General features: G+C 33.3%; 1 protein-coding gene and 1 long non-coding RNA gene across 6 annotated transcripts; one reads left to right on the top strand and one right to left on the bottom strand.

The window, feature by feature from the left end:
* The first annotated feature begins 158 nt into the window (after window positions 1–158).
* LOC105318915 (sperm flagellar protein 2) lies at window positions 159–27,142 on the top strand. 5 transcript variants are annotated; one of them, XM_066067140.1, is made up of 43 exons: window positions 159–315; window positions 2,301–2,403; window positions 2,584–2,836; window positions 3,115–3,332; window positions 6,173–6,266; window positions 6,565–6,638; window positions 6,816–7,020; window positions 7,134–7,322; window positions 7,726–7,913; window positions 8,244–8,409; window positions 8,678–8,794; window positions 9,168–9,270; window positions 9,532–9,617; window positions 9,738–9,770; window positions 10,347–10,401; window positions 11,647–11,700; window positions 12,476–12,645; window positions 13,090–13,104; window positions 16,632–16,735; window positions 16,918–17,180; window positions 17,304–17,439; window positions 17,652–17,793; window positions 17,967–18,032; window positions 18,257–18,335; window positions 18,501–18,638; window positions 19,090–19,238; window positions 19,577–19,704; window positions 19,820–19,886; window positions 20,098–20,424; window positions 21,304–21,569; window positions 21,797–21,992; window positions 22,196–22,388; window positions 22,512–22,604; window positions 22,725–22,863; window positions 23,001–23,100; window positions 23,209–23,316; window positions 23,736–23,864; window positions 24,225–24,407; window positions 24,606–24,737; window positions 24,944–25,068; window positions 25,397–25,580; window positions 25,898–26,023; window positions 26,490–27,142. In XM_066067140.1, the coding sequence occupies exons 1-43, from the start codon at window positions 258–260 to the stop codon at window positions 26,556–26,558; spliced, it is 5,823 nt and encodes a 1,940-aa protein (XP_065923212.1). In that variant the 5' UTR covers window positions 159–257; the 3' UTR covers window positions 26,559–27,142. The 5 variants fall into 5 exon arrangements, with proteins under 5 accessions (XP_065923212.1, XP_065923213.1, XP_065923214.1 ...); XM_066067141.1 differs by lacking the exon at window positions 13,090–13,104; XM_066067142.1 differs by lacking the exon at window positions 11,647–11,700.
* Window positions 14,459–16,400, bottom strand: LOC136270216 (uncharacterized). Its single transcript, XR_010707959.1, has 2 exons — window positions 14,987–16,400; window positions 14,459–14,755 (listed from the first exon to the last, which is right to left on the bottom strand). It is a non-coding gene; the product is annotated as an uncharacterized lncRNA (long non-coding RNA).
* Window positions 27,143–27,876: the final 734 nt, after the last annotated feature.

A 27,876-nucleotide genomic window follows, 5' to 3' on the forward strand; every position in this document is an offset into this window, starting at 1 on the left:
TATATTTTGATAATTACATATATGTATGAAGAATTCTTAAGACTTTCTTAACCATGAAAAAAGAATGAACTTATATTTTACCCATTTATTGTCGTAAATAGTTTTAACTAATCAGCGCCGTCGATACAATGAAAATAAACGAATGAAAAGATTTGTTTCATTTGTACACAGCTACATCTCCTTAGCGACCGCTTGCTGCGGCAATATGGATTCTGTTATTAGCATGTGATGAAAAACAACGCTAAAAAGAATTCAAGATGACTGATATTCTATGTAAATGGCTCAATGATGAGCTTACTATAACACAACAAGTTGGTAAGAATCCAAATTGTTTAAAAATATCAACTTTTGATTCATGTTAACATAAGAATAACATGCATGCATACATATATCTAATTTAATGAAGTGATGTGATGGATAAAAAAAAATATTTAAATAGGAAATGTATTTTGCTCTCTTGATTCAAATTTAAGCTATGGTTAGCAAGTATTAGGAAGCATCTTATTTTAACATTATTGAATTATTAACATGAGAAAGTAGATTATTATGCCTTCTGTCAGTTTGTCACTATATATTCAATACGCATCTATTTTTGCATAGTATCAAAGGATTTATATAGCGTAAGCATACTATGCCGAAATAGAGCACGGCGAATATTTTCAGCGAAAATCTCTCAAGCGCCGACAGCGGGATTCGAACTCACGACGCTAAAATCATTGATTCTAACATGAAGCCCAACGTGTTACCGCTACGCTAAATTAGCTGTTATTATGAACACCGGTATTTAGGTATATAAAACGTAGATATATACGACTGACATCAAGCAATTAAAATTATTCATTTTTTCCAAAAAAAACTTCATTATTGACTGTAATTTTAAAGTTAAAGTTTCCTATAAAATTTTGAACAAATTGATTGAACATTTTTCAAAGAAATTCAACATGAGAATCACAAAAACGCTTTTTTAAATGACGCTTGATAAAGAATGTTCAAGAACAAAAATTCACTGAGATTTCGTCTGCTAAACATTTCGAGTTTTCTCGGTAAGGCCAAACGTCTCTCTATTTCTTGAAAAGAACATAAACCTTTGTTGACTTTTTATTGTACAACAACTTTTTGATTAAATAAACAATCAAATCAATTGATTACACGTAATTTGAAAAACAACAATAAATGCTTGCTTTTCCGGTGATTATTTTAAGGGACTTGTCAACACTCGAACATCAGAGCTACTAATAGCAAAGCACGTCAGTATATTTAACAGTCGGCATAATAATAACAATAGTGTTGTGTTGTGCATGTACTATGCCTAAATAGTAGTCAGGGTTTGATACATAGTGCACTCGCCTCCGGCTCGTGCACCATGTATCAAACCCTGACTACTATTTAGGCATAGTACATGCACAACACAACACTATTATATAATTAGGGGTATATATTTAGCATATTGCTGAATCTAGCTCCAGATCTGTAGCTGTCAGTCTGAAAAAAAAACCAGACAGACGACCTGTGAGCTACAGACCCGTACATGTTTTAAAAAATGCAATTAATGGTGCAAAATAATGTATAGTTTTAGGCTGAATTACAAAATTTCTACTCAAATTCTGTTAAAAAATTAGAACCATTAAATTCTTTAAACATTTACTACTGATATAGTCACTGTACTTCCCTCAAACTTTTTCTTAAACACGCTAACTGACATTTTAAAATGAAGTGTGTTAAATTCATGTGCAGATCGAAAGCTGACATTTTTACATGTAAATAAAATTGCACCACTTCACTTAAATTTATGGGGCTCACCGTTGAGGGTGTTTAAAAGAATATTAGAGGCAAGTTAAGTGATATTTTGGAATCAATTATTTGTATAGATTGTGTTCAGAAATAAGATTAATTAGTCCTGCAAAACTAGTGCAAGATTTTGTGCACCATAATATGCAACTTTTTAACGTATGGATCTTTAGTAGCTTCCAGGTTGTCCATCTAATTTTTTTTCATACTGAGAGCTACAGAACTGCAGCTATGCTGAATCTGTATACACCAATATTCATACATATACGCGCATCACATTTTATGATGTACCATATTTGATTTAGCAAAAGCTGCATCATGCCAAAAATATATATGAATAGAATATTTAGCTACTGAGTATTTGTCATACATTTACAGTATACTTTGTTCTATTTGTTAGAGAAGCAGCACTGGTTAACAAATTAAATTCAATGTTGAAAAACTGGCATAACCTGTCATTTATCTTATATAGGCATCTACAAAGATTTAAATCAGTTATATTTGATTTTTAGATCAAGTTAATTTTGCAAGGGAATTTGCATCAGGATATCTCATTGGAGAAGTCTTGAACAAATATCAACTCCAAAATGATTTTGATCAGTTCTCCCAAAGCAAGTAAGTAGAGATTTCCATTAAAAATTATTGCAATTATCTTCCTCAGTTGAAAAAAAATGCAATTTATAACTGTTAAGTATTATTAAAAGTAAAAAAAAAACAAACCCAGATACATGTATGTATGTAGAAATTATGTACAGAAAACAGTAAATCTTATGTTATATGAATATATATTTTTAGAACCGCTGATTCCAAGCTCAACAACTTTACAAGAATTGAACCAGTTCTTCATCTTCTTGGAATTCCATTTGACACAAATGTTGCTCGAGATGTTATGACAGAGAAACATGGCGTGGCAACACGGCTAATGTATCAGCTCTATGTGGCATTAAACAACAAGAAAAAGTCTAACTTGACGGGGGTAGCCATGGAAACAATGCGCCCTGCTGCTCCAGCTAAACTGAATGCTGTAGAAAGTGGAATTTACAAAGAAGTCAGTGCAATTAAAAATGAATTAATTTTCTATTTTATTGACTATAGTGATTGAAATCTGGCCAAATCTTCAGGTTCAACACATTAACTACAAAAAATCCAGCATATTTGATATCCCTTACTATTTACATACTTTTAATGCATGTCATAGAAAAATGATTTTTTTATTTTATGTACAGGTAATGGATCTTACAACTAGGTCAAATATTTTGTTGTTTTTTTTTTCAAACATTTCATTATTACAATATGAAATAATTCTTTTTTCTTACTTATATACAGAGACTGAAGCATGCAACACCTAGACAGACAGATCTGAACTTAGAGGCATTGGTGCAGACATTTCATGAAAAGCAGATAGAAATGGAGAAGGTGGCTTTTGCTGACAGGTTTCGAGAGCAAGAAAGAATAAAGCAGCAACAGCAGGACCAAAGGAAATCTCTTCTGGCTAGGTCTCAGAGATTAAGGGAAAAACAGAGTGAAATTGTGGCTAAGATTCAGTAAGTAAAAAATTAATTAGTTTGTTGTACATAATTATGCAAGTAAAGATTCTTTACAAGATTAACTATCTTTGACATGTCCAAAAGGTGTTTGATAAATAACCTGGTATATGTTTTCCTTATTTTCTTTGTGTTATTATTTTTTCTTTGTGCAGTTGTGCAGTGTAAATGATAAACTTGAAGATTTTCTATTAGTGTTTGAGTAACTCTCTCTCTCTCTCTCTCTCTCTCTCTCTCTCTCTCTCTCTCTCTCTCTCTCTCTCTCTCTCTCTCTCTCTCTCTCTCTCTCTCTCTCTCTCATGTAGATCTCTCTCTCTCTCTCTCTCTCTCTCTCTCTCTCTCTCTCTCTCTCTCTCTCTCTCTCTCTCTCTCTCTCTCTCTCTCTCTCTCTCTCTCTCTCTCTCTCTCATGTAGATATCTCACTCTTGTGGATCTCTCTTGTAGATATCTGTCTCTTGTAATTGATGGATCTTGAATGAAAGATTTTAAAAACTCAGCTTTTAATATCATTTAAAAACAGTTTATTTGGCAATGAAAATATAAAAAAAATTGGGTTAATAAATGCTGATTTTATTATTGATAATTTGATTTTTTGTTACCAATTTAAAAAATGTTCAGTTTAAACACTTTTAAATGAAACAATATGAAAGAAAAACTTAATTTGATTATAAGTATATCTTCTCATAAAAATGGCTAGAATGCAAAGCAAATTTGAATTTTAAATGAAAGAATTATTTAACTTTATGAGTCAACAATTAAAATTTGAACTCTTTTTTTAATAAAAAGACATTTTTATTTTAATCATAATTCTTCGCAATTTAATCATAATTCTTTGCAATTTATCTATACCAGCTAACACTGTAAGCAATTAGTGGTCTATATGTTTCTCTATACTAGTACATGTATTTGATGTGCATACATGTTAACTACATTGTCTCTGTATTATTAAATATATTTAGAAATACATGCAATTAAATTGGATTGCTTTCTGTTTTATTTTTGTAGAGAAAGGTAAAAAAGAACAACCCGTATTTGTTGCTTCAAAAAAAGTTTTTTGTTAGATGTTTCAGCTGGCATGGTGTTTATATTGTCACGCATTGTTTTTGAACACCATATAGATATTTGTTGTAGCTTTATTCATAGACTGATACATGTTATTATACAATAGCTTAGCAATTTGATAAATGTGTCAAGTTTTTGAGAATCACTTCCCTTCATCAAGCTTAAATGCAAAGTTGCAAATCATCAGACATTCACTTTGACATTATTTTCGTTTTCATGCTCAAATATTACAACCTCATGAAGTGATAATTATTCTGAAAATGTTTGTAAATGTATTCATGGAATACATATTTTTAAAGAAGTTTTTAAGATTAACAGACAAACCCAATCTTCTCTCATTCCTGAAATGAAATTTGCTCTAGCTAACCTAGCTAACTGTGACATAAAGTTATGTTTTAGCAACCTTTTAATATAAATCCCTTAATTAGACAGTTTTGTTCCCTTTTATCTACACTCATTTGCTATTGTGTTAATATTTTATTGTTGACAAAAATATTAAAGCATATTCAATTAGAGAAAATAGAGGGAAATTTCCTTTGATTTATTAAAAATAATTACTGGAACATTTATGTATTTACGCATGAATATCTGATCTATCCATGCTATGATTTAAAAATCCTATATGTATAAAAATTTTGTTCCTTAAAGCATTTTATAAATAACAAAATACGCCAACTATAAAAACCGTGAAACTGATTGAATGTTTAGGAAATAACCAAATACCTTTAGCACTTACATATATTATACTACATGTAGCTGTAATGACTGAATATGCAGTTTTAAGAACAGACCCACACTATATATATATATATATAATATACTAAATTAATATAATATGTGTATATGTTAATTATAAAACTATATATAAAAAGTTAACATCTTGTTGCTAGTGATAGTTGGTAAAAACAATGCCAGAATTGTTTGCTCTTTGATATGAACAAAGATATATATATTTATTTATATAACTTTCACTACTATTATTTTTTGGAGGGTGGGGGGCATGATGTGGCGCTGTTTGTCAGTTTCCAAAATTCAAATTATCATTCTGCACATTATGCTATATGAGTGACGCTTTTGTAATATTGCCATTTCTTATGTGTATGAGTTAAGCCTCAACTCAATGCTTTAGATTTATAAGGTATAAAGCAATACTTATAATATAAGCAGCAATATAATTAAGCCCCCTTCTCCCATTTTAAAAAATTTCTCTTAGAAAAAAAAAAAAAAGAAGAAAAATCGGAGAAAGCGGTTTTGAATATTTGTATTTTATTCAAAGAACAAAACTTCCCTGAGAAGGACATTTTGAGGTCAATTTTATAGATCAGTTTTTTAACTAAAGATTAGGATAAAAAAAGGAGCATATACATATGTATTTTGTTGGTCTGCTTGTGTCTACATATATACTGAATTATGAAAATTTTTCATGTCAGATAAATGAAAACATTTTTAAACTTGACTTTTATTAGATTTAATTGAGAGATTAGGCAATTAATATATGATAATACCACACATTCTTTTTTTTTCATAGATTCACAAGTAGTATAACCCATGAATTAAGTATAGTCTATGTTCTAAAACTATAAGTCACTGATAAGCCATTGAAAATGGTACCAAAGAATTTAATTATTTTATCAAGGAATATCATATCTAATGTCAACACCCTCTTATAACTGCATGTTGATAGAATTTAAAACTAACATGAAAAACAAAAATTCAAATAATTGATTACATCCAAAAACTGGCATTTAATTAAAATATTTCTTGATGATAACTCACAGGGCTGCCACGGTCAATATTCCAAAGCCACCACCGGAGCAGACGGCCAAAGCTATACAAAGGAGGAGAGAACTCCGCAGGAGAAAGGAAGCAGGAGTGAGTTTCTTATGCTGTATATTTTTATGATCATATTTGTGTTCTATAAAACCTAATAATTTGATGCTTTAGGACATTATAAAACCAACTCGTTATCAAAGATTGCATGCTTTATACAAGGAAAAAAAAATTAAATTATAGAAGTCAAATATAAATTTCAAGAAGAACTCATCTTTATAATGAATACTGCTTCCAAAACATATAGTCTATGTTCTAAAACTTAAAGTCACTTTTTTATGGTTATAGTTATGATGGAGATTGATCTCATTACTATTATTTATTATTTTCTGTATAACAGGAGACTGTGGATGCTATAACTGAGTTTGAAGAAAAGATGAAGATGATTCTACCTCCATCCAAAGATGATGATGGGTAAGGACACAATGACAGTTTTTTTTTTAATTAAGAGATTCACAATGGTTAAAAAATGTTTTTAATTTGTTCTAAATGAACAATAAAATCATAAAAATAAATGTTAAGAATGAAATAAATTAGTAGTGACCTTTATTCAATATTTTGAATTTGAATGATTTTAATTTTTTTTTTCAGAGAGGCAATCGATGTCCAGTACATTTTAACTAGAGATGAAGATCGACTGTTGGATGCCATTGAGCTGATAAAGCCTGCCTCTAATGATGACTATATCGGTAAGATCAGAAAGAGGCTGCAGGAAGATGAGTCCGCTCGAGCTGAGCGAGAGAAGAGGAGGAGGAAAGTCCTGGTGGATCAGATGAAGGCTCATGAGGCTCAGGAGGTATGTTTTAACCAAAGCTACATTTTGAACATTCACCACCCTCTTTTCTGCCTTACCCTCTCTCAGTCATGGTCATAATCAAGTTTTGAACAAAGAGGATAATTTTTTAACAGGAGGCAAGGAGGGAGGAGATGTTGGTGAACCGTCTGATGAGACAGTCCCAGCAAGAGAGAAGGATTGCTGTTCAGCTTCTGCAGGCCAGACACGAGAAGGAGGTCATCAGGAAGAACCGAATCATCCGAGAGAAGCAGTACGAAGATAGAAGACTGAAGGACTTTGTGGATGCTCTCAATAGAGAGGCTGTAAGTTTTTCAGAACATGTTGTACAGCATTACTTTAATTGATTGAGTATTTGCCAGTGATAGTTACTGAATTATTAGGGCTTTTTGGAGAAAAAAAAATCTTATAGGCTAACAGTGTAAAATGCAGCCATTCCATCAAAGAGATGTTTGGGATGGTTGGTGGGGGCACAATACCCGGCCATAGCCTTAAAATCATCATTTATTCGAGTATTATTTATATAAAACGGCAGCTTAGCATCGTTCCGTTTTAAAAAAAAAAATTCCAATTTTAGAATCAAGTTTTATTGTAAAATTTCAAAAACACTAGCTCTCTGTTTTAGGAAAATTCTCTAAATTTGATATTAAATGAAGATATATTCTATCATGATAATATAATTACATACCATATTTCTTTTCAAAACAGGAAATGGCTCGACTTGCTAAACTGGAGTATGAAGAGCAGACCAAGAAAGACCAAGAACTTCACGATAAAATAGCAGCTGAGCGGGCTGAAGCTAGGTACACCAAACATTACGAGAGCTGTAATGAAGTGGTCAACCAACTGGTGGACTTTACCTGTAAAGTAGCAGAGTACAGAGAGCTAACTGAAAAGTAAGTGTTCCTGATGCTTTGTTTTTGGTATGGACTTTACTGTTAAAATTTATATCTTAGAAGAAGTTTTAAGTACAAAAATTACAGATACTATTCATACTGTTCAAGATTTATCTACCAGTATATGCCTTTAAACGAGTTTACTCTGTATGAATCAGTTTAAATTCTACTACTGTACTGAAAAAGAATATTGATATGTTTTATTTAGTTTTAGTCCATATAGTGGGTTTTTTGTGTAATTTTTCTTGATATTTTTTAAATATTGATTCTGTCTCCTTAAGTATTACAACATAACATTGAAATCTGATGAGTTATTTGCTATTTTAACAGATTAGTGCCAGCTAAGTTAATGAGAGATTGGACAGCCTTGTTTATATCAGGCAAACCTCTGTATGAACAAGCTCCTCCCCCCGAGTCCACAGAACCCTCCCCAGAGCAGATACTGGAAGAGGAGCGACAGGCCTTGCTGGATGAGGGAGACTTCTCAGAGTATAAGGTGGGAGTTTTTGAAGGTCCGTTTCGATTGGTTCAGCAATTAAATTAATGAAAATTTCATGACAAATGTATTTTAAACATACCCGGTATATTTACCAAATGATGTAACAATTAGAATATGAAAAAACTGTAAACCTCTGTATTTTTGAAATTTTATAATACATGTATATATCAGAAATTGCAACACTATATTAAATGCAGATGTTACCCAAATTTATGATTTGAATACTTTATTTTAATGTACTAAAATTCTAATATTGATACTTCAGACTATGACCGGAGAATGGCAGCCCCCTGAGGGTAGTGAGGTGACCCAGCCCCCTCGAGATAACCCCATCACTGGCCATGTCATTCAGAGGCTGTTTAACATGGTCTCACCACCAACTGTAAGTAATAGTTCTTCATAATTAAATACTGTAAACCAACTTTTATTTGCAACAACATTTATTTTGCAATGTACCGGAGACAATCCGGTTTGCAACAACTTATGTATTTGATGAAGCCTTTGTATTGTATACTCTTGTTGTTATTATAGCCATATGGCAATTAATGACTGGTATTTGCAACAACGAGGCTCTTGCGAACCTCGCAGAAAGTTGTTTTAAAGTTATTCATAAATACTGGTTGATGTACTAGTAAATAATTTGTAGAAAGCACCAAAATTGATCCCCTTCTAGTCTTAATTCTTGCTTGATTGTAAAAGACTCAATATACTGATACTTTAAGTTGAACTGTAATTAAGTGATAATCTCTTTTTAGCCACCCCCTCCTCCACCAGAGTTTCCTCCCTTCCCCATCCGAGCCTGTGTTGTAGGCAAAGTGTTCAGTGGGAAGTCAACAATCATCCAGCAGTTAGCAAAGGGTATATATATTGTGCTTTTTAAATCAGACTTTAGAAAACATTAAATGAAAGAAATTTTTATGATAAAGAGATATATGTCTGGGGTGTTGAATGTAAATTTGTAATAGTTTTTGGTGAGTTTTGTGTGGGTAAAAGGATAAATGGATGATAAATGGATGAATGGGACCATTTTTGTATTCTGTTTTAGGATATAGGTACTTTTAATTGGGATAGGGACGAAGAACAATTTTTTTTTTACAATTTAATGTTCTTTGCTTGTAGAGCACAGATTGAAGGTGCTAGATGTTGACGCTCTGGTCAGTGAAGCTGTGCAGGCGCACGAAAATGGGGAAACCATGATAGTCCAGGTAAAAATCTCCTGTTTAAACCAATTCCTGGTGATTTTCATGAATTTCAGAGTTGCAAAAGCACTTGTTTGTTCAGGTTTGTTAGAAGCACCTTATTTAAAACTGATTTAATCATTGAAGGACAAAAAGACAAAATCTAACAAAGTCAAAAAGGTATCCACTCTGATATTGCTTGTACCGTATATCACAACCTATCATCAACTGCACAGATCAGACTTGAAAACTATTTCAAGTTGCATGCGACTTGTACTATATTAGTCTTGTAATTATGTAGTGGCTAGATTGTAATTACACATATGACAGATTGTAATTGCACATTTATGACATGAAAATATTCATATGATTATGCATGCAAGCCTATATTGTACATTGCACACTGTATTTATCGATGTTTAAACCAGGATGTCTTAGTCTATACTTTATCATTATTTCATTAATTTCATTGCTTCAGAGATCTAAAATAGATTAATATAAATGGTGAAATTAATTATGATTGTGGGTTGGAAGGGTGCAATATTTGACAGAGAGTTACATGTACAATAATACATTGAAACTGGAAGTATATCTGTTGTTGATAAGAATAATTTGATTTAAAATTTTACTAATGACACACAAACAGTGTGACCTACCTGATTACAAAGCAAAATTCTCTTTTCCTTTAGAAAATCAATTCAGTTTTATGATGGTATTGTGTCTCTCTTGAATTAATCCTCTGCATTTTCCTCTTAGGAACAGGAGACAGAAGAAAAAGTTCCAGAGTCGTCTCCCGCAGATCAGCCTGCAGGTAAAAATAAAATTAAATATTTATTTGATTATTTCCTTACAACTTACTGCTTGAAAACATAGTTTGAAATTAACCTATTAATTAATTAAAATAGAATGAATGCCTGGGTTATATTTATGAAATGGTCAGTCAGGGAGAGAATGTTTGTGAATTTTTTTTTTCAGTTATAAAAATTAATATTTCAACTAAATCCTTGATGTTTTTACTTTTAATTATTATAATTGGAAGAAAATTTTAGTGACAAACATTGGCAACCAACCAGGGATGAATGATTTATACTTCTTCATATTAACAATTGAAAAATTGCTACCTAGCTTAGTACACTTATAGCTAGCTAGGTTAGTTTAACTGTATAATTCTACTATTTATAACATTATTTCTTAACTGTAATCAGGTATTTATCAGCATAAAACATTCAATTTTAACAAATGTGTGTTACATGTATATTAATTCACTTAATTTCTACTGCAATGTTTTGATGCCTTTGCAATTAGTTAATTGATGCAGATGTTCTTAAATCGATCATATGATTAATACTAATGAAAGTAATTAAATGATTGAGAAAATCTTACACATATCTTTAACTTGTAATTGCCACATATATACCCCTTTCCTTTTCCTATAGACATAGAAAATTGTTTAATATATATGAAGATGATATCTCATACCTTAAACTCAATCCTTGATAACTGTAATAAAAGATTTATTCCTTGATTTACATCCTCTAGCTATCAGCTCCAATGTATGCAGGATTTAAAACTGATACGTGTTACATCAAATTATATGAAAAATTTGCTTATTTATCAATTTGATCCAACTCATAATTGATATGTCCAAAAACTAAAATGAAAATATGGAAGAATATGAAAGACCAATATGATTTTCTTGTTTGATTCATATGATTCTATTTATGATTTAGTTCTGTTTATTTTATCATATGAATGGGAGATTTCAATCTTACTAAAATTAGAACTGTAAATCCGCTCCTCTATGATTGTATAGCGTATTGTAGAGGAGCGGATTTACGAGTCTTATTTTATTTAAATTGGGGAGATTCCAATTAAGATACATGAAGAGCTGTACTACGTACATCTTTAATAAAAACTTGTTGCACAGCAAATTAGTAAAAAAACATAGAATTATATTTTCTTTAGATTAATGCATGAGTCTACAAATTAATAGACAAGTAAATTTAGCAGATTTCATCACTTGATATTAACATATGCAGCCTTATTTTTCCTGTAGGCATTACAATAAATATTCGTGCTCCTACTGGGGAGGGTTCGAATATACTACCAGGTATCAGTAGATGTCTGTTTCAGCCTGTGTGAATTTCTTCTCATTGTCTTTTTGCCCATCTTTCCATCTTTTAATAATTCCATATAAGTCTGCATAATAATTCAGACTAAATTTCTGGATAAAAATTTATTTCTTATTTCTGTATGCCTTAATTTTTCTCTGAACCTTTTAATCAGTATCTTGAAATATTTTATGTTCTTGTAGACATGAAATGCCAATGTTTTAAAATGATATATTCCATAGAATGTATGTTTTGGTTTTGGGGAATATATATATATCTCATTTTACATTCCTTTAATTATAAACGAGCTTAATGAATTTTTTGAGAAAACATTTCTCTGAATCAGATATTAAATCTATCCTCATGATATATCTTAATTTCATTTTGAAAATGTAACTGTAAATGTACCAATTTTGAACAAAATTTGTGAAATACAAATGACAAAAATATTAAGACTGATATTGCATGCAGTGCTTGCAAGGAGCCTATATTCATGTAGAGCTAAAAGCAAAATGTTTCAATGTTGTTTAAAATATGTGAAATTTTGGTACATGTATATTTCTATGCTTATGTACTTTATAAAAATATTATACATGTATTTATATCTTCCACAATTCAAAAATTTATCATTTTTGCAGTTCCTCTCATATCTAAAAAAGCAGTAAAAGTCAAAAAAGGAAAAATTGATCAATTGATATTGTGTATTAATTATGTTCATTAAGGGATTGTTAAATTTTTTAATACAATTTTAACTTTAAATGAATTGTTCTACAGAGTCTCAGGCCGGATCGGTGCCACCCTCAGACACCCAGACTGAAGAGACTGGACCCACAGCGGCGTCCGATCAGACAGCCCCACCCCCAGCAACAACCGAAGCTCCAACCCCTGCCCCTGCCAGCCCTGTCAAGAGGTCAAAGTCCAAACTGAAGGAAAAGAAACAAGTGGTAAGGGACATTACTTTGAACAATTTTTCAACCCTTAGTTTAAAATGCCTTGAATAAGGACTCCTTTTTTTCAAAAAGAGGGTTATGTGAATAAATAGGAAGAACAAAAAAAAAATTGTCACCAACGCAGATGCGTGTCAATTATGTACTTAAGAACAATGTGTCCCTCTGACAGGGGCAATGACTCTTTATCTCTTGAACAAAGTAGTTTTACAATTAAGTAATAAATTGATTTTTTCTCAAAGATGTGCTGAAATTGCATGTAAAATTAAGATAATTCTTTTTTTTTTAAAATTATATGAATCTGCCTGTTAGTGCAAAATGTCATATTAGTGGAAAAAGGGATGTTACACTAAATTGTTAATTTAAAAGAAAAGGACTTAAAGTATTTTTTAATAATGTGTGATTAAATTTTAATTCAATATTTGCTGTGTTCTGTGGTAGACTGATGAACCTGAGGTAGATATGATTTTCTTTGATATATATGATACCCAACAAGTTTGTGACCATTTTATATTTTAAAAGATCATATTTCTAATCTGAAACATTATAAGCCTTGATTATTGTCACTATAGGAACTCCTGTATACCTGCTTAATACCATCTTCAATTTAAACATTTAAAATCCTCCTAAATCACACCCTGACTCTTTTTTACGTTTTTTTTTTTTTGTTTTTTTTTTTTTGGCACAAATATATCTTTGTTCTCACTCAAATGAAAGCTTAAAAAAAAATAATCTGCATCATGAACTTTTGAAATTGTATGTGCATGCTGTGTTTATTTTATAACAATTTTCTTAAATTTAAACTTGACTTTAAATTTCTGTCAAAAAATCAAAGTGAACCATGATTTTTCTGTTTCTATCCATAACTTGTTTGATCCCGAGTGTCCTATTAAAGAAGGCATTTGAATGATCCTTTTTTTCATGTTATAAATGTATTAATATGTTAAGTTGTGAATTGTGAATTTGTCAAATTAAGTAGTACAATACCCTATATACATGTATAATGCACAAAAAATTTACTGGCATAACATGTGAAACTCTTATACAGCTGTACCATTAATGTTTCTCCACACTTCCTACCTGAAAAATATAATCAATATTCTAGTACACTATAAATTTAAATGCATATAAAATTTATACTTTATTTCAAAGAAAAAAGTTCAATGATAGTTTGTGTGTCAGTCACAATAAAGGCACATAAACAATATCAGTGTGTTTATTAGGCAGTACTTTAAACCATCTTTTATGCTCAATGACTTTTTGTTTTCAGTTATAAACTGGTTTGCAGAAACTATAATTTTCTTGAGTTAGCTTATGTAGATCCCAGATAGCATGACTACGTTGGGCCAACGTTGGCCCTTAGTTGTTCATTACGTTGTACCAACGTTGGCAGACTACGTTGGGCCAACGTAATTTTGCTCATCGGCCCTACGTTGGTCCAACATGTTGGGCCTACGTTGGTCCAACATGTTGGACCAACGTAGGGCCGATGAGCAAAATTACATTGGCCCAACGTAGCCTGCCAACATTGGTCCAACGTAATGAACAACTGAGGGTCAACGTTGGCCCAACGTAAAGATTACGAGGAAAATTACATCGGCCCAACGTCCTCTGTCAACGTTGGTCCATCCTAGTAAACAGGTGAGGGCTAACGTAGTGACAACGATCAAACTTTTAATGGCTAAACGTAGCATGTCGGCACTTATTCAATGTAATCCCAATTTAAATTCAACACTCTTGTTCAATTAATTCCTGTTTGCTGTTTGGCTATTAAGATGCAGGAGTTCAAATATTCTATGCAATGAAAACATAGTATACAGATTTTATTTTTTCTTAGTAAAAATTTACAATACATTTAAACACTTTTTAGAATTAAAAAGAATCGCTAGCATATTTCTTTGTCTATGTAAATTCCTTAGTAACAATCGAACTGTAGGGTCTGATCACTGTCCGGGTCACTGGCTTCAGTGGCTTGGGTTACCTCCTTGCTTTTTTTCTTTCTTCCCTTTTTTCCCTTCACCTTCACGGTCTTTGAAAAACGGAACCCGTCCTTCCCTATCTCTACATTTGTTGCAGAGACACACAGTCTGTTTTTTTCTTACTGCGGCTGAAAATGTAAATTTTAGTTGTTATTTTTATTGTGCAATATGAATTAATGTTATCTGTTATACTGAAAAGGAATGTATAATATGATTATGAATGCTTCTATATTTTTTTAATTTAACTCATTGACAATTCAAACATTATATAATATAAAGAAACATTGCACAAGCATTCGATTTCTTGAAAGAAAACTATTATTTACATAAGTTAATATAATAAATTATCATGTACTTACTTTTTGTAGCATATATATCCCCAATCTTCTAATGTATAATTCGTAGAGTAGAAAAAGCACTATTTACTATAGGTGTACACATACAACGGTTGCAATGTATTCGAAATAAAAAGTGGCAGTTTTGACCATCCTGGTTATATCAGATGACCGATCTCCAAGGAAACTGGCCAGTCCCATGCTGTGAGTAGCACTGACCTAGATACTTGGGCAGTAAAGGAGCTCCGTCTGCCTCTTAATTTCGACACTTTAAGATTCGTTATGCAATAGGCGCTCCAGCTACACGTGTACATACAGCTCATCACATTTATATAAACAATAAACATCCCTCAACAGAGCAACAGTGGCCTTAACATCTATGACCCAACAGTTTTAAATAATTAAGCCCAATACAATTTACAATGCTCCACTAAATTTCTCAAAAAATAAAAAAAAATTCATTGTCGGGTTTAAAATCTAACAACGAACCAATGTTGGGCCAACGTTTGACAGTTTAAAACTTTTTATATTAATAACATATATTAACTATTTTTCAACCCAAATTACTGAGATCTATATGCATACAATGAATCATGTTATGTATTCCAAAGTAAGAGAAATAGATTAAACTCAACTAGTTATACATACAAACTTTTAAATTAACATTTTCATGTGTTAAAAGATAATTAAGACACTATAAATTCCTTATAATTGCAATCAAAATTAACAGAGCAAATCACATTATTTACTCACCTATACCTTAAATTTTTGTGGTTGTGTTTATGTTATCTGTTTGTTTGTTTTAACTCTGTCATAATTCGTAGCATGTAAAAATAAAGACCCAAAGTTGGCCCAACTGCGCATTACCAACAATTAAATGATATCACATGTTTTACCTACGTTGGCCCACCCATGGCCCAACAATGTTACGCCAACAAACACTTAGTTAGAATTCATGGAATGTTAAGATGTTGGCCCAACGTCGGGCCAACTGCGCATCACCAACAAATATAGATCATATATTTTATTTATGTTGGCCCAACGTTGGCTCAACATTGTTACACCAACAAACACTTAGTCGAAATTCATGGCATGTTATTATGTTGGCCCAACGTTGGGCCAACTGCGCATTACCAACAAATATAGATCATATATTTTATTTATGTCGGCCCAACGTTGGCTCAACATTGTTACACCAACAAACACTTAGTCGAAATTCATGGCATGGTAAGATGTTGGCCCAACGTTGGGCCAACTGTGCATTACCAACAAATAGAGATCACATGTTTTACTTATGTTGGCCCAACGTTGGCCCGACGTTGTCATGCCAACAAAGCAATCAATGTGCTATGAAAGATGTGTTATAATGTTGGCCCAACGTTGGGCCAACATTGTGTGCCCAACGCCAACCATCGACCAACGGTACAACCAATAACCAACGTTGGCCCAACGTAGTCATGCTATCTGGGATATAATCAAATACAAATACAAGAGCTAGATTTTAAAGAATTTACTCTGAGTGGTATATATTGCCACAATGAGGTTAATAATATTTTCAAATTTTTAACATCCCTAGAATGCCATTAAAAGCTGGTAAATAGTGAGGCTATCCATTCTTTATTAATTTTAAATCCATTTGGTAAAAATTCTTGCATTTCTTCTTCAATAGCCAACTCCCAAAGCCAAGCTTGGAGCCAAGGCCTTGAAATACCTGAAGAAAGGGCAGCCTGTTGATGATCAAGTGATTGTTGACATTCTGATAGAAACCATCAGGTGAGAACAGTTCTTTGTTTTTTATCTTACTCAGCAAAAAAAAAAAAAACCCAAAAAACTAACCCATAAATGAATACATGTATTTGTATGTATCCATGAGTACAGTTTTGATCATCCATTTTTTTTATACTTGGATCATGATAATCCAGAAGTCATTTTTTGATGCACTCACTCCATTTCAGATGGATTCCTGAGGAGACAGGTTGGATAATCGATGGATTCCCAACCAACTTGTATCAGGCCAAGGTCCTGGAAAAAGCACTCACTGGCTTCTCTGCTGGTGACAAGAAAGACGACAAATCTTCTGGAAAAATGAAGAGATCGAACCTGGTGAAGGACCCCCGCCCTACACCACCCCCAGCCGATCCGGCTAGTGGTCTGGATGTGGTCATCAACTTTGAGGTTCCGGATGAGCTGTGTTTGAAGAGATCTGCTGGTAGACTACGTATGTATCCAATTCTATCAATGTGGATTTTTTTTTACATCTAAATGACTATACAATTTTGGATTTGGAGTACTAGATTACATGAGTTTGACTTAAAAATGTTTGTAAAATATGATTTTTTAGTTGCATTACAAGCCAATGAGCAGTACCATCAGGAGTTCAAGCCTCCACCAGAGGGAAGCATGACAGGCGTAGGAAGACAGGAACAAGTAATTCCGGTGCAGGATATGTCACATGACCAGGATCAAATTCAACAAAGGTATTTTTTGTTTGTTTAAGTCTCAGAGATAACATTGCATTTCGCAGAAAAAAATATTTTCAATAGTATTTTAAATGTTTTATTATACTATTGATGATTATCTAAACAGATTAATATGGTGCTTAAGCTGAATTGTTTTTAACTTGCATGCAGAATTACTTAACATGCATTCTGTTTCTTTACTAATGAGTGACACAATTGTATTTTGACAGGATAACAAGGTATTTGGACTCTTGGCCAAAGATTGAAAAGTGGTACAACAAGTTTGGAGTTTTGACTACTGTGGATGCCGCCCAAGGGATGCAGACTGTGTATTTGGAAGTGGAGAAAATCCTAGAGGATACACTTGCCAAGGTATGATTGTAAAGAAACTTGATGTTGTATATGTCATTATTCTCACCCAAAATATATCTGAAACAGCTAGTACTTGAGCACTTAACTGTAACAATTATTACTTTATTATACAAGCCAATATTGATTTTATTCTTATGACTCATTTGATAACTTTTCTAAAATTGATTCAATAGCTCCAAGGTATTGGACAAGAACCAGAGCCAGTACCTGAACCACCTGTGGAGGAAAAGAAAGAAGAGGTGGGAAATTCAAGTTGAAATTCAGTGCAAATTTAATTCAAGTGAAGAACTAAGAACTTTATTTATGAAAACTTGAAAGGCCTTCATGAAGATTTTGTTTACACATTGAAAATAGAAAAGAAATCAAGTATTCATTGCTTGCAAGAATAAGTAATTTGTTGTATTTGAAGGTTAGTAGATAAGTTAATGAAAATTCCTGAAATTAAACTTTTTTCCTTTTGCAGGCACCACCACCTCCACCTGAACCACCAAAAGAGGAAGCACCACCTGAGGAGAAAGGCTCCAGATCATCTTCTAGAAAAGGTACACTGAACAAAATAAACCAGAAAAGTCAAATAAATTTTTAAAAACTTTCAATGGGTATAAAATCTAATTAATAATGCAAAGCAGCAAAGGTATTAATGCACTAAAATTTTAAATGACATAATGCCAAAATATTTATATTTTTTCTTCCTTTATAAAATGCAGGTTCTGGAAAGAAATCGCGTCCCTCATCCTCCAGAAGTAAATCTCCCAAGGACAAGAAAGGCCGAGACAAGAGTGGCTCTCCCAAACGCAGTGCCAGCAGCAAGAAATCCGAGGCCGGCAGCAAAAAAGGCAGCAGGGGTCAGTGGAGATCATTATCTTATTTTTAAAAAATGAAGCCGTATAATTCTCTCTGTATGTAAAGCAGAACATGACTATTTTGACAACTGCATAATATGTAATGATTTGCATGAATGTTATATCCTCACATACATTTTAAAAAGATTTAGTCCTTTCTAGATATTTTTTTGACACAAGTTTCTTTATACTAATGCATTTAAAATTTTCCTGCTTTTCAAATCTAACAAGGTGTAGTAGTGTTATTTTTATGGGTTTTTTAATGCTTATCTGTTCATGCAATTTTAAAAATTTTGGCATTAAGGGAAAAGCATGAACTTTCTGGAGTGAAAGGAATCCAAGCCTTGCATTTAAATACATGTATTTTCATTTGGAACAGAATAGATATTTGGAATACTGAATCATTATAATCTTAAAAATCATATCTGACAAATAGTTTCTTTAACTCTCATAGGTTCATCACCAAAGTCTAAGAAAAGTTCTGGTAAGAAGCGTAAGACTCCTGAACCAGAGCCAGAACCAGAACCACAGGAGCCCACCGGGCCTCCTCCACCAGAACCAGGCTCTGAGGAGTGGGAGTTTGTGGACCTGCCCCTGGAAAAGGTAAGAGTTTTCTCCCTTCAATCTCAGTTTTAATAGCTTCTACAAATATTTCTATTGATTTGGTGCATTGATGAGTCTAATATATAATGATGACTCAAGAGAGCTTCCTTTTGGAAAATCCATCTGAACAATTTCCTGTTTTGAAAACTTTTGCAAATATCTTGTTTTCTTTTTTCTTTTTTTACAAAAATGGATGCTAATTTAGACTAGACATTATTTTTAACATGATATAACACTGTATGTAATTTATATTATTCATTAGATTTATGTATACTTCTGATGCAACACTGCACATTTCTTTCCAAAGAAATTAACTTTAAGCTTTTCAATCTTTAAAGGATTTGGCCGAAGTTTTGGCTAAGTACTGGGAGAATGTGGAAAAAACTTACGTGGGTAACAGTAAGCATGTGTTCCGTAAGCTGAGAGATGAGAGAGAGAACATCTACAGATACTTCTACCAGATCAAGTAGGCTGCAGTCAATCTTTTATCATAAAAATAGAGTTCATTTTTTAAAAATTGATACAAAAAAATTGGATTGAGTTGTTCATAGAATTTAACAATTTGTTTCTTTGTTCTTCAGAAAGGACTACCTTGCTTATTTACGACGACCAGACAACAAGCAGGTTTATGTCAACCAATGGCAGAAGGTCAGTTTATCGGTCTCAAAGTTATAAATCTTAGATGTATTCTTTATCAATTAAATTAATGTTGATAATGAAGAATTGCTTTTACTGACTCAATGTGGTTTAGAACCAAATAGTCAGAAGTTTATAAATGTGCAATTGGATTTAATATATGATACAAACAGGATATCAATTTTAAATATCGGTATTACATGCAGTTTTCTGTGATTTGTAGGAATACAACGAGGTTCCGGACGACATGCGAGATGATGAAGAGACAAAGGCTGAGCTTCATCAGCGGGTCGATGACCTGAGGGTCAAGTTATGGGACATCTGCGACGAGCGCAAGGCACAGGCGGAGAAGGAACGACAAGCCATCATTGATGATGGCTGGTTGGACGATCACCTGGGCTTACTCAGTAACCACTATTTGACCCAGATGCAGGGGGAGGTGGACAGGTATCAGGACACGGTCCGCATGCTGAGAGACTACTACAAGGGCATGGATGGTCACTACCCAGAGGAACTGAATGCCAACTATACCAGAATTCCACTCATTGAGGTAAGGCAATGAAATTTATGCAAAAGAAGAAATTTATATTTACTTCTGCCTCATGTATTATATTTTAACTTGTTTCAATATTTTGTAAATCACTGATAGGTGGAAAAGGGATGTTAAAATTTCAAATATTTGAGAAATAAAGTACGAGTTTTCGTGAATGTTGCAGAATAACCTCCGAGGTCGAGTAATGTTGTTTTGAAAAATAAAAGCCCAGGCTTTTATATTTCAAACAACATTTTGAGACCGAGGAGGTTATCCTGCAACATTCACGATAATAAGAACTTTATTTCTATTCTACTAACAGCCCAGTATTTCTACAGATTGTTTCTCCTATAGAGAGACGATCTAGGTCATTTTGACGGCTGTTCCGTGTAACCCCAACGGTTTTGTTCATAATGTTTACATGTGTATCGATCAAAGGAATCACATGCAGATGACAGAATTTTGTCTTTGGATTTTTAATACTCTTTACTTATTTATAAAAATATCTTTGAATCATGTTCCTAATATTTTTAGGGCAATTTAATACGATTATTACTTCTACACTTTATATATTTTATTTAAAAACACGCAGTGAAAATGTGCTAGGGAGGTGCTAGGAACAGCCGCACTGATCTCTAAAAAATAAACATTTGTGGCAATACACATCGTTTTGACTGGAACTACCGGTAACATGTGAAATTGACATAGTTTTAAAACTTTTTATGGTTTGAAGTTGTACTTTCATGATCAGTGCAAGACAAATAGGTATTTCTGATCTGATAATTTACTGATGACGTTCATGGTATATTGGAGAATAATGTCCGCGGCATCTCTTTGATCTCGGCAATAACTGTTGTAGAATATTTAAATAATCATGTATCTTATTTGCCCTTTAAGCTTCCAGTGGAGAGAGCTGAGTCACCTGATAAATCTGAGAGTGAGACTGCTTCTAACCCACCCCCTGCAGAGGAGGGCCGTGATAGTGCTAAATCTGATCGACCCAAATCTAGTCGCTCCAAATCTGGTCGCTCCAAGTCCCCTAAATCCCCTAAATCTCCCAAAGAAAGAAAATCCAGGAGTCCTTCGGCCAAGAAACGAGACAAGAGCAAGGAGAAAAAGGAAGCGGCTGAGCAAACTCCAGCTGATGAATCTGGCAAAAAGAAGTAAGTTTGGGTTGAAACACCGATGAAGAGTGACATCGATTTTATGAAAAATTAATTTCACTTGAAATGATTTTAATTATCAGCAACATATTTATTTATACACTTGTATTAAGAAGGAACTGAATCGAAAAGTTTCTAAAAGATTGGGAGAGGGGGATATAGCTTTTGACTCTTTAAAAAGATTAGTGTTGAATGAAATATGTACGTAAATCTTTATTTTCCTGTAGAATTCCATTGGTGCCTCGTAGACCTGTTTCACCTGATCCAGATTCCAAGGCAGCAGGTGCTGGTAAAGACAAAAAAGATAAAAAGCCAGGCAAGAAGGATGATGGAGGACCAGAAAGCCCTGCTCCTCCAATGGATCCAGATGAGAAACTTCTGTACGATGGATTCCAATCGGGAACAAATGCCTTAGCCACCATTGTAAGTTTTTTACATCATGCATAAATGATACATGGACATATGAATAGTGGTAATAAAATTTTTACAGGGTTTGTTTCTGAGATAATTATGGTAGTATTTGAAACAATTTAAGCTTAAAAAATATAGTATGGGTTTTTTAAAAAAAAATTATAAGGGATATCTAGCATGTCAAAATTCAAAATATCGATCACCTTACATTTCAGCTACAAAATGAGCTGGCTGCAAGAGAGGCAGAGGAGGAAGCAGAAAGAAAGAGAGATGAGGAAAGAGAACGAGAGAAGGCTGCAGCTGCTCAGAAAGCTGCGGCTGGAAACAAGAAGGGAGGTAAAAAGGGCAAGAGCAGGAGTCCCTCCCCTAAAAAGAAGAAGGATGATGCTGCATCAACACCCACTCCTTGTAAGTAGAGATTTTGAGAAGTTTCAAGTTTCTTTTGGCATTTTGCATCTAAGAATTACTATGTACGTATATGTAACACCAATGGGTCAATCTTGCGTAACTGAAAATAATTTGCACTTGAAGCTTCGACAGAAGAGATGAGTGAAGAAGAAAAACAGAAGAAAGAATTGAGAGAAAGAATGAGACAGGAGTACTACTTTGCCATTCAAGAAGAAGGTTTGTTAAAAAATAAAACTATTTCAACAATTTTTTTATTTACTATGTTTCAGTAGCTTGCTAGAATATTGAGGGGTGGGGAGATGTGTTCATGCTTATACGTGATCTAACTCTTTACAGAAACTGCTGCCAAGAAGAGATTAGAATTGATCAAGGTCCAGGGAATCAATGTGTTACAAGACCTGAAGTCCAAGGCTGATAACACATACAAAGAGATGATTGACTGGCTAGGAGCAAGGTTCTTAAAAGAAATGGAAAGGTAATATAGTCTGTAAAGAGCTTTATAAATTTTTGCTGAGCACATTCCAAAATATATTTCTTAAGAAACTAAAAAAATCTTTTGTTGCATGTAAAAGTAAGCAACAGTCTGATGTGATTGTTTGATTTTCTATGTAGCATTGATCAGATGTCCGAAGCTATTCGCTTTGCCATTGAGAAACGGCAGAAACTGAAACAGGAGCTGGTTCTTCAGCAGGAGGATTTCCTCATCAACACCGTGAGTGAAATACAGAATCTTTCCTTAGAGTCAGTACTGATCTTGGCTGATATTTAGCTTGATTTGATATTTGGACTGAATTTGAACTTGATTTTTTTTCCCATGTAGGAGTTGAAGGTGTTGCGTTCTCCGAGCCCTGAACCCCCACCTGTCATACAGGAAGTGGTCTTGCCGGAGCAGTTCACTGTCAGCCAATTACTGAACTTATATCAACAGGTAAGCCATATTCATTTCAGTTGGCGATAATGTCACAAATTTTCATGCATTCATTCAGTTGTTACAGTACAAAAGTATTTAGCTGAACATAGATTCAAATACATTTATATAAAAAATTCTGTATTTTTTTTCAAATATAAAAGAATTTTTTTTATTCATTGTTCTGCATGTAGTGCTTTTGAAGTACCAGTAGTCATTCTTTCCATTATGATCAGGAAAGCTATGATAGGATGCATATTAATATTACTCTCCCAAGAAAATCTTTGTTTTACTCATGACACTAATTTTCGTACATATACCGGTAAATCTCGTGGTGCAGGGATGCACTTGCTACCATCAATATTTACATGTACTTTACATGTACGAAATTCAAATGTTAGAACAGATCTTATAAAACTGTCTCCCTCTGTTTCACACAGTTCACTGCCACAGCCCCCACAGGGGTCATGTCCAAGCAGTCCTTTGTGGAGACTTTTGAGAACATGGTGTCTGTGGCTTTTGGAATGGAGCAGCTTCCAGACATCTGGATGAATATTTCTCCTCAACAGGTGAGTATGCTTTGGTGACCATTCATCTTAATATGTAGCAAGATCTTATTGTACATGAATATCTTATAATTTTGATTAAATTCTTTTTAAAACCATTCTCGATCAGTAGACGTTGCCAATCTTAAAACATGGTGGTAATGAAGAGCAATTATTCAGCTAACATACGTTAAATTTTACTTTTATAAGTGAACAAATCCTAGCATGATAGCTTAATTTCTGTGGAATATTTGAAAAGAGTCAGATGGATTTTGAAAATTATATCATTTGGTCTACTTAAAAAAATGACTTGATACCACAGCACTCAGATATATCATTGGAATAGATTTCCAAATCCTCATTACAATGTATTTATGTCAACAGGTGCAAGAGATTGCGAATGGTCTGTCGGCCAATGCAGAGTATGTGGACTGGAGGCGGTTCCTGATTGCCATTGCCCAGCCCCTGCCCTCACCCACACAGACAGAACTCCTGGAGACCCTGCAGAAGTTCATGGAAATGGACCAGAAGTCCACAGGCTGTGTCACCAGGGAACAATATGATAGGGTCAGTAGCTAAAGCAGAATAACCATTTTCTATTCAATAATTTTTGTAGTTTATTTATGGCATTTTATTTTTGCAACCCTAATTATTGTTCCATATTTTCTTAATTTTTATCCAAGAGTGTTGGTAATCTGTAGTAAACATATTATATTGAACTTGAAAAATTGAACTGAAAAGGTAATTCTAGTGAATTATTTTCAGATGGATATTTGGTTTGGTAATCAATCTTCAAGCAGTGAAGAGTTTGATCGAGCTTCCAAACTGAAGGCTGCTTTGTTTGACTTCTTTGCTGATCACAGTAAAACTCCACCAGTCATGAATTACATCAGCATGGTGAGTCTATCATTTTCTTACTTAATTAATGGTTATGTAAAGCTTTTTGGCATAAAAAATATAAATGTAAATACATGTACCAGTAGCTCACTTGTTCTTTGCAAAACTGTAAATTGTATGTATATCCTATAAAAAAAATTAATTATCAAATAGCCTTTGATTTTATTTTTCTGAATTTTTATATGTATTTGTTGGGGTTTTTTCAGCTGATGTATTTCAGCGCCTCATGCAATGCCAATGAGGGATTCCTGCGTGCGCTGAGTGTGGCCTCCGGGACTCACATGCCTAGACTCCCTCGCCCAGACACCAGGGCCATGAGTAGATCAGACAGGTATATCTATATGTCTCCTTCAGTGATCAGTGATTAAAAACTAAAGGCAGGAATTTTGGAGGCCATTATTATTTTATTATTTCATTATTATTTGATAAAATCTTCTTCTTCTTTTTCGGTCAGTGGGGTTTCGGTATTCAAGTTGGTAAAATCTGCAAGAAAATTACTTTAATCTTTTTTACAACCAGTGGGGTGTTGGAGGCTTTTATCTTTTAGTTGTCACAAATCTACTGCAAGAAATCAGATAAAGCCCCATTACATAAAAAGTGAATTAAATTCATTCCACATTTAAAACTTTAATTGAACGTGAACATTTTTTTCTCACCAGTAACCCTGACATTATGGAGGACCACTCCCCATCTCCCCCTGTCCCCATCGACATCCCAGAGGACGCGGTCAATGCCAAGGTGCCACTGGATGCCCTGTATCAGGTCCTGCACCACGGAGAGAATGCAAGTGGAGACAGCCACCGCTTTAGTGTGTCAGCTGATCCTGAAGATGCCACCTCAAGGGTGAGTTGTCTTATTGTGTGGGAGAGACTCAATTGGATTTATATTACCCATAAAGCGCACATCATATAATCTTCAAAAAACCATCTAGGTACAAGTTACAGACATATGTATATACAGGCTACAATACTGATAAATTGTATTGGGTCATTTTAAATATAAGGTGAAATGATGACATGTGCTGGTAGTTGTAATGTGCCTTGTGATTATAAACAAAAGAGAAGGAAGTGTAAACCGTAAACTGTGAAAAATTTGACAGGCTTTAAGAATTCAGTGCAAATTTGAATGCCCTATCTAATATATTTATTGGTGTTTTGTAGGAGAAGTTGTCGAGTGTGTACCAGGAGCTTGGCAGTGATAATGTGGAACCTCTGCCCTTCAAGGTCTTGGTCGAGCATCCACTCATACAGGATGTTATGGCCGCTTGTCAGACTTATAAAGCACTGGTTAGTGCTAATACTCATTCCAACTTTATTTCCACTTTATTACACTGCCCTACCTTGTAAAAAATTATATTAAACCAATCTGCTTACAAAAATGAATAAAACAAAAAGTTAAAATACTGTGGTTTCATTAATATTCAAGGGTATCAATTTTCGTGGATACAGTGAAAATCACAGTTTCAAGGATACAGTAATTTGTGGCCAATGACCCTATCAATACAAAATGTTAAAAGAAATTGCACTTCAATGAACATTTAATTTTGGGAATCAACTTAACAACGAAATCCACAAAAATTGGTATTCAACGAATATTAATGAAACCACAGTAACCAAGTTACTTCCTTTATCTTAATTACTTATTGCAGTAGTAATATAAATTGAAATCCCAAATTTGATCACTTATCCCTTCAAAGAGAGTTAATGAAAATATTTCAATTATTTTAATGTACCGGGGTAATTTTTTTTCCAGGATATCCGTGGAATATTGAATAATCCAGCACCTGATATAGACATTCACAGTACAAAAACAATGGAATAGAGAGGAAAATATTTTGAAGGACACTGCAATAAATTGACAGAATACATCAATAGTGTGTTACAAATATGAAATAAACGTTATCTTTTGTATTTTGAAAAAAATATATTATTTTTGTTTGATGTTTTTTTTTGCTGTGTATTTGATATACATGTATAAACAGACCATCTTTTTTATGTTAATTACTTATGGTACATGTAGTATATATAAGCTTGCATTTATGATTTCTGTGATGGATGTCACTTTTTGTGACCCAGACACATACCAGAGGCACTGCATTTGACTGTGATCAGCACTTGGTGATGGGATTTGAAGTGATGGGAGGGGCAAATCAGTCTAAGCACAATTTGATGAGGCACCTATATTTATACTGCTTGGGGTTAAGGATTTGTCGCTGGCATTATTTTTTTCCTGTTATTTGCTGAAAACAGAAACCTAGAGCCAAATCAGGATTTTACTTATACAAGTTTTTGACTATTTATGATGTTTTCCTTTGTATTATTATGAATCTGTGATAATAAATTGAACAATTTATTTTCAAATGTTACTTAATATATGATTAATAAATTAAAACTAAATTAAATTTGGTTGGTTTTTTTTTGTTTGTTATATATATATATATATACAAACAAGAGGCCCAGGGGCAAAATTGCTCACCTGAGCACTAGTGGCCACAACTCTGATCGAATCTCCTTTATCTAGTAAATTACAGACTAAATGGACAATTTAGTAGAGTATATGTATGTCTTCTTTGCAAATTTTTCTCTACATATATTCTAATGCTAAACCTCATGTTGTATCGGTGATTGTTGTTTCAACAATTTACAGATATCTTGCATATAATAAATTATTTTGACCACAAACACCAGCTGCCCTCTTAGCTGATTGAGTTGAGTCTCACTAAATTGTCACTAAACAGTTTGTATTAACTCAGTCAGGTGTAAAGTTTACAGTCGACTGATTACTCTTAAGCAAACGGTCGCATTGTCAATACCGTCTACAACATTAAGTAATCAAAATTGTATAAAATAAAGTTGTTTTTAACCAGGTTTTCCAAAGGAAAAATCTAGTTATTGAAATGGTAAAATGGGAGGTGGGCGGTTGCCAAAAGGGTACCCCATTTGTACAGAGAAGTCCTCCTAGTTTTCAAGATAGGAAGTTGTCCTTTTGCAGATCTATTGTACTTATATAAGAGGTGCGCATATTGTTAAGATTTTGATTTCTAATCATTTATGAAAATAATACAAGCTGTTGAACTTTTTTGGGCAAAATATTGCATATAGGGTACCCTCATTGTACAGATAACTCCTCCTACAGTTTT

The sequence above is a fragment of the Magallana gigas genome, chromosome 7 (assembly GCF_963853765.1).
Source record: "Magallana gigas chromosome 7, xbMagGiga1.1, whole genome shotgun sequence".
Taxonomy (NCBI): domain Eukaryota; kingdom Metazoa; phylum Mollusca; class Bivalvia; order Ostreida; family Ostreidae; genus Magallana; species Magallana gigas.

Excerpts from the sequence above, each read along its gene's own strand:
- LOC105318915 (XM_066067140.1), top strand. The coding sequence starts at position 258 with ATGACTGATATTCTATGTAAATGGCTCAATGATGAGCTTACTATAACA. Across the intron at positions 10,402-11,646 it reads TCCCGCAGATCAGCCTGCAG|GCATTACAATAAATATTCGT; the intron begins GTAAAAATAAAA and ends TTTTTCCTGTAG. Across the intron at positions 25,069-25,396 it reads GCCATGAGTAGATCAGACAG|TAACCCTGACATTATGGAGG; the intron begins GTATATCTATAT and ends TTTTCTCACCAG.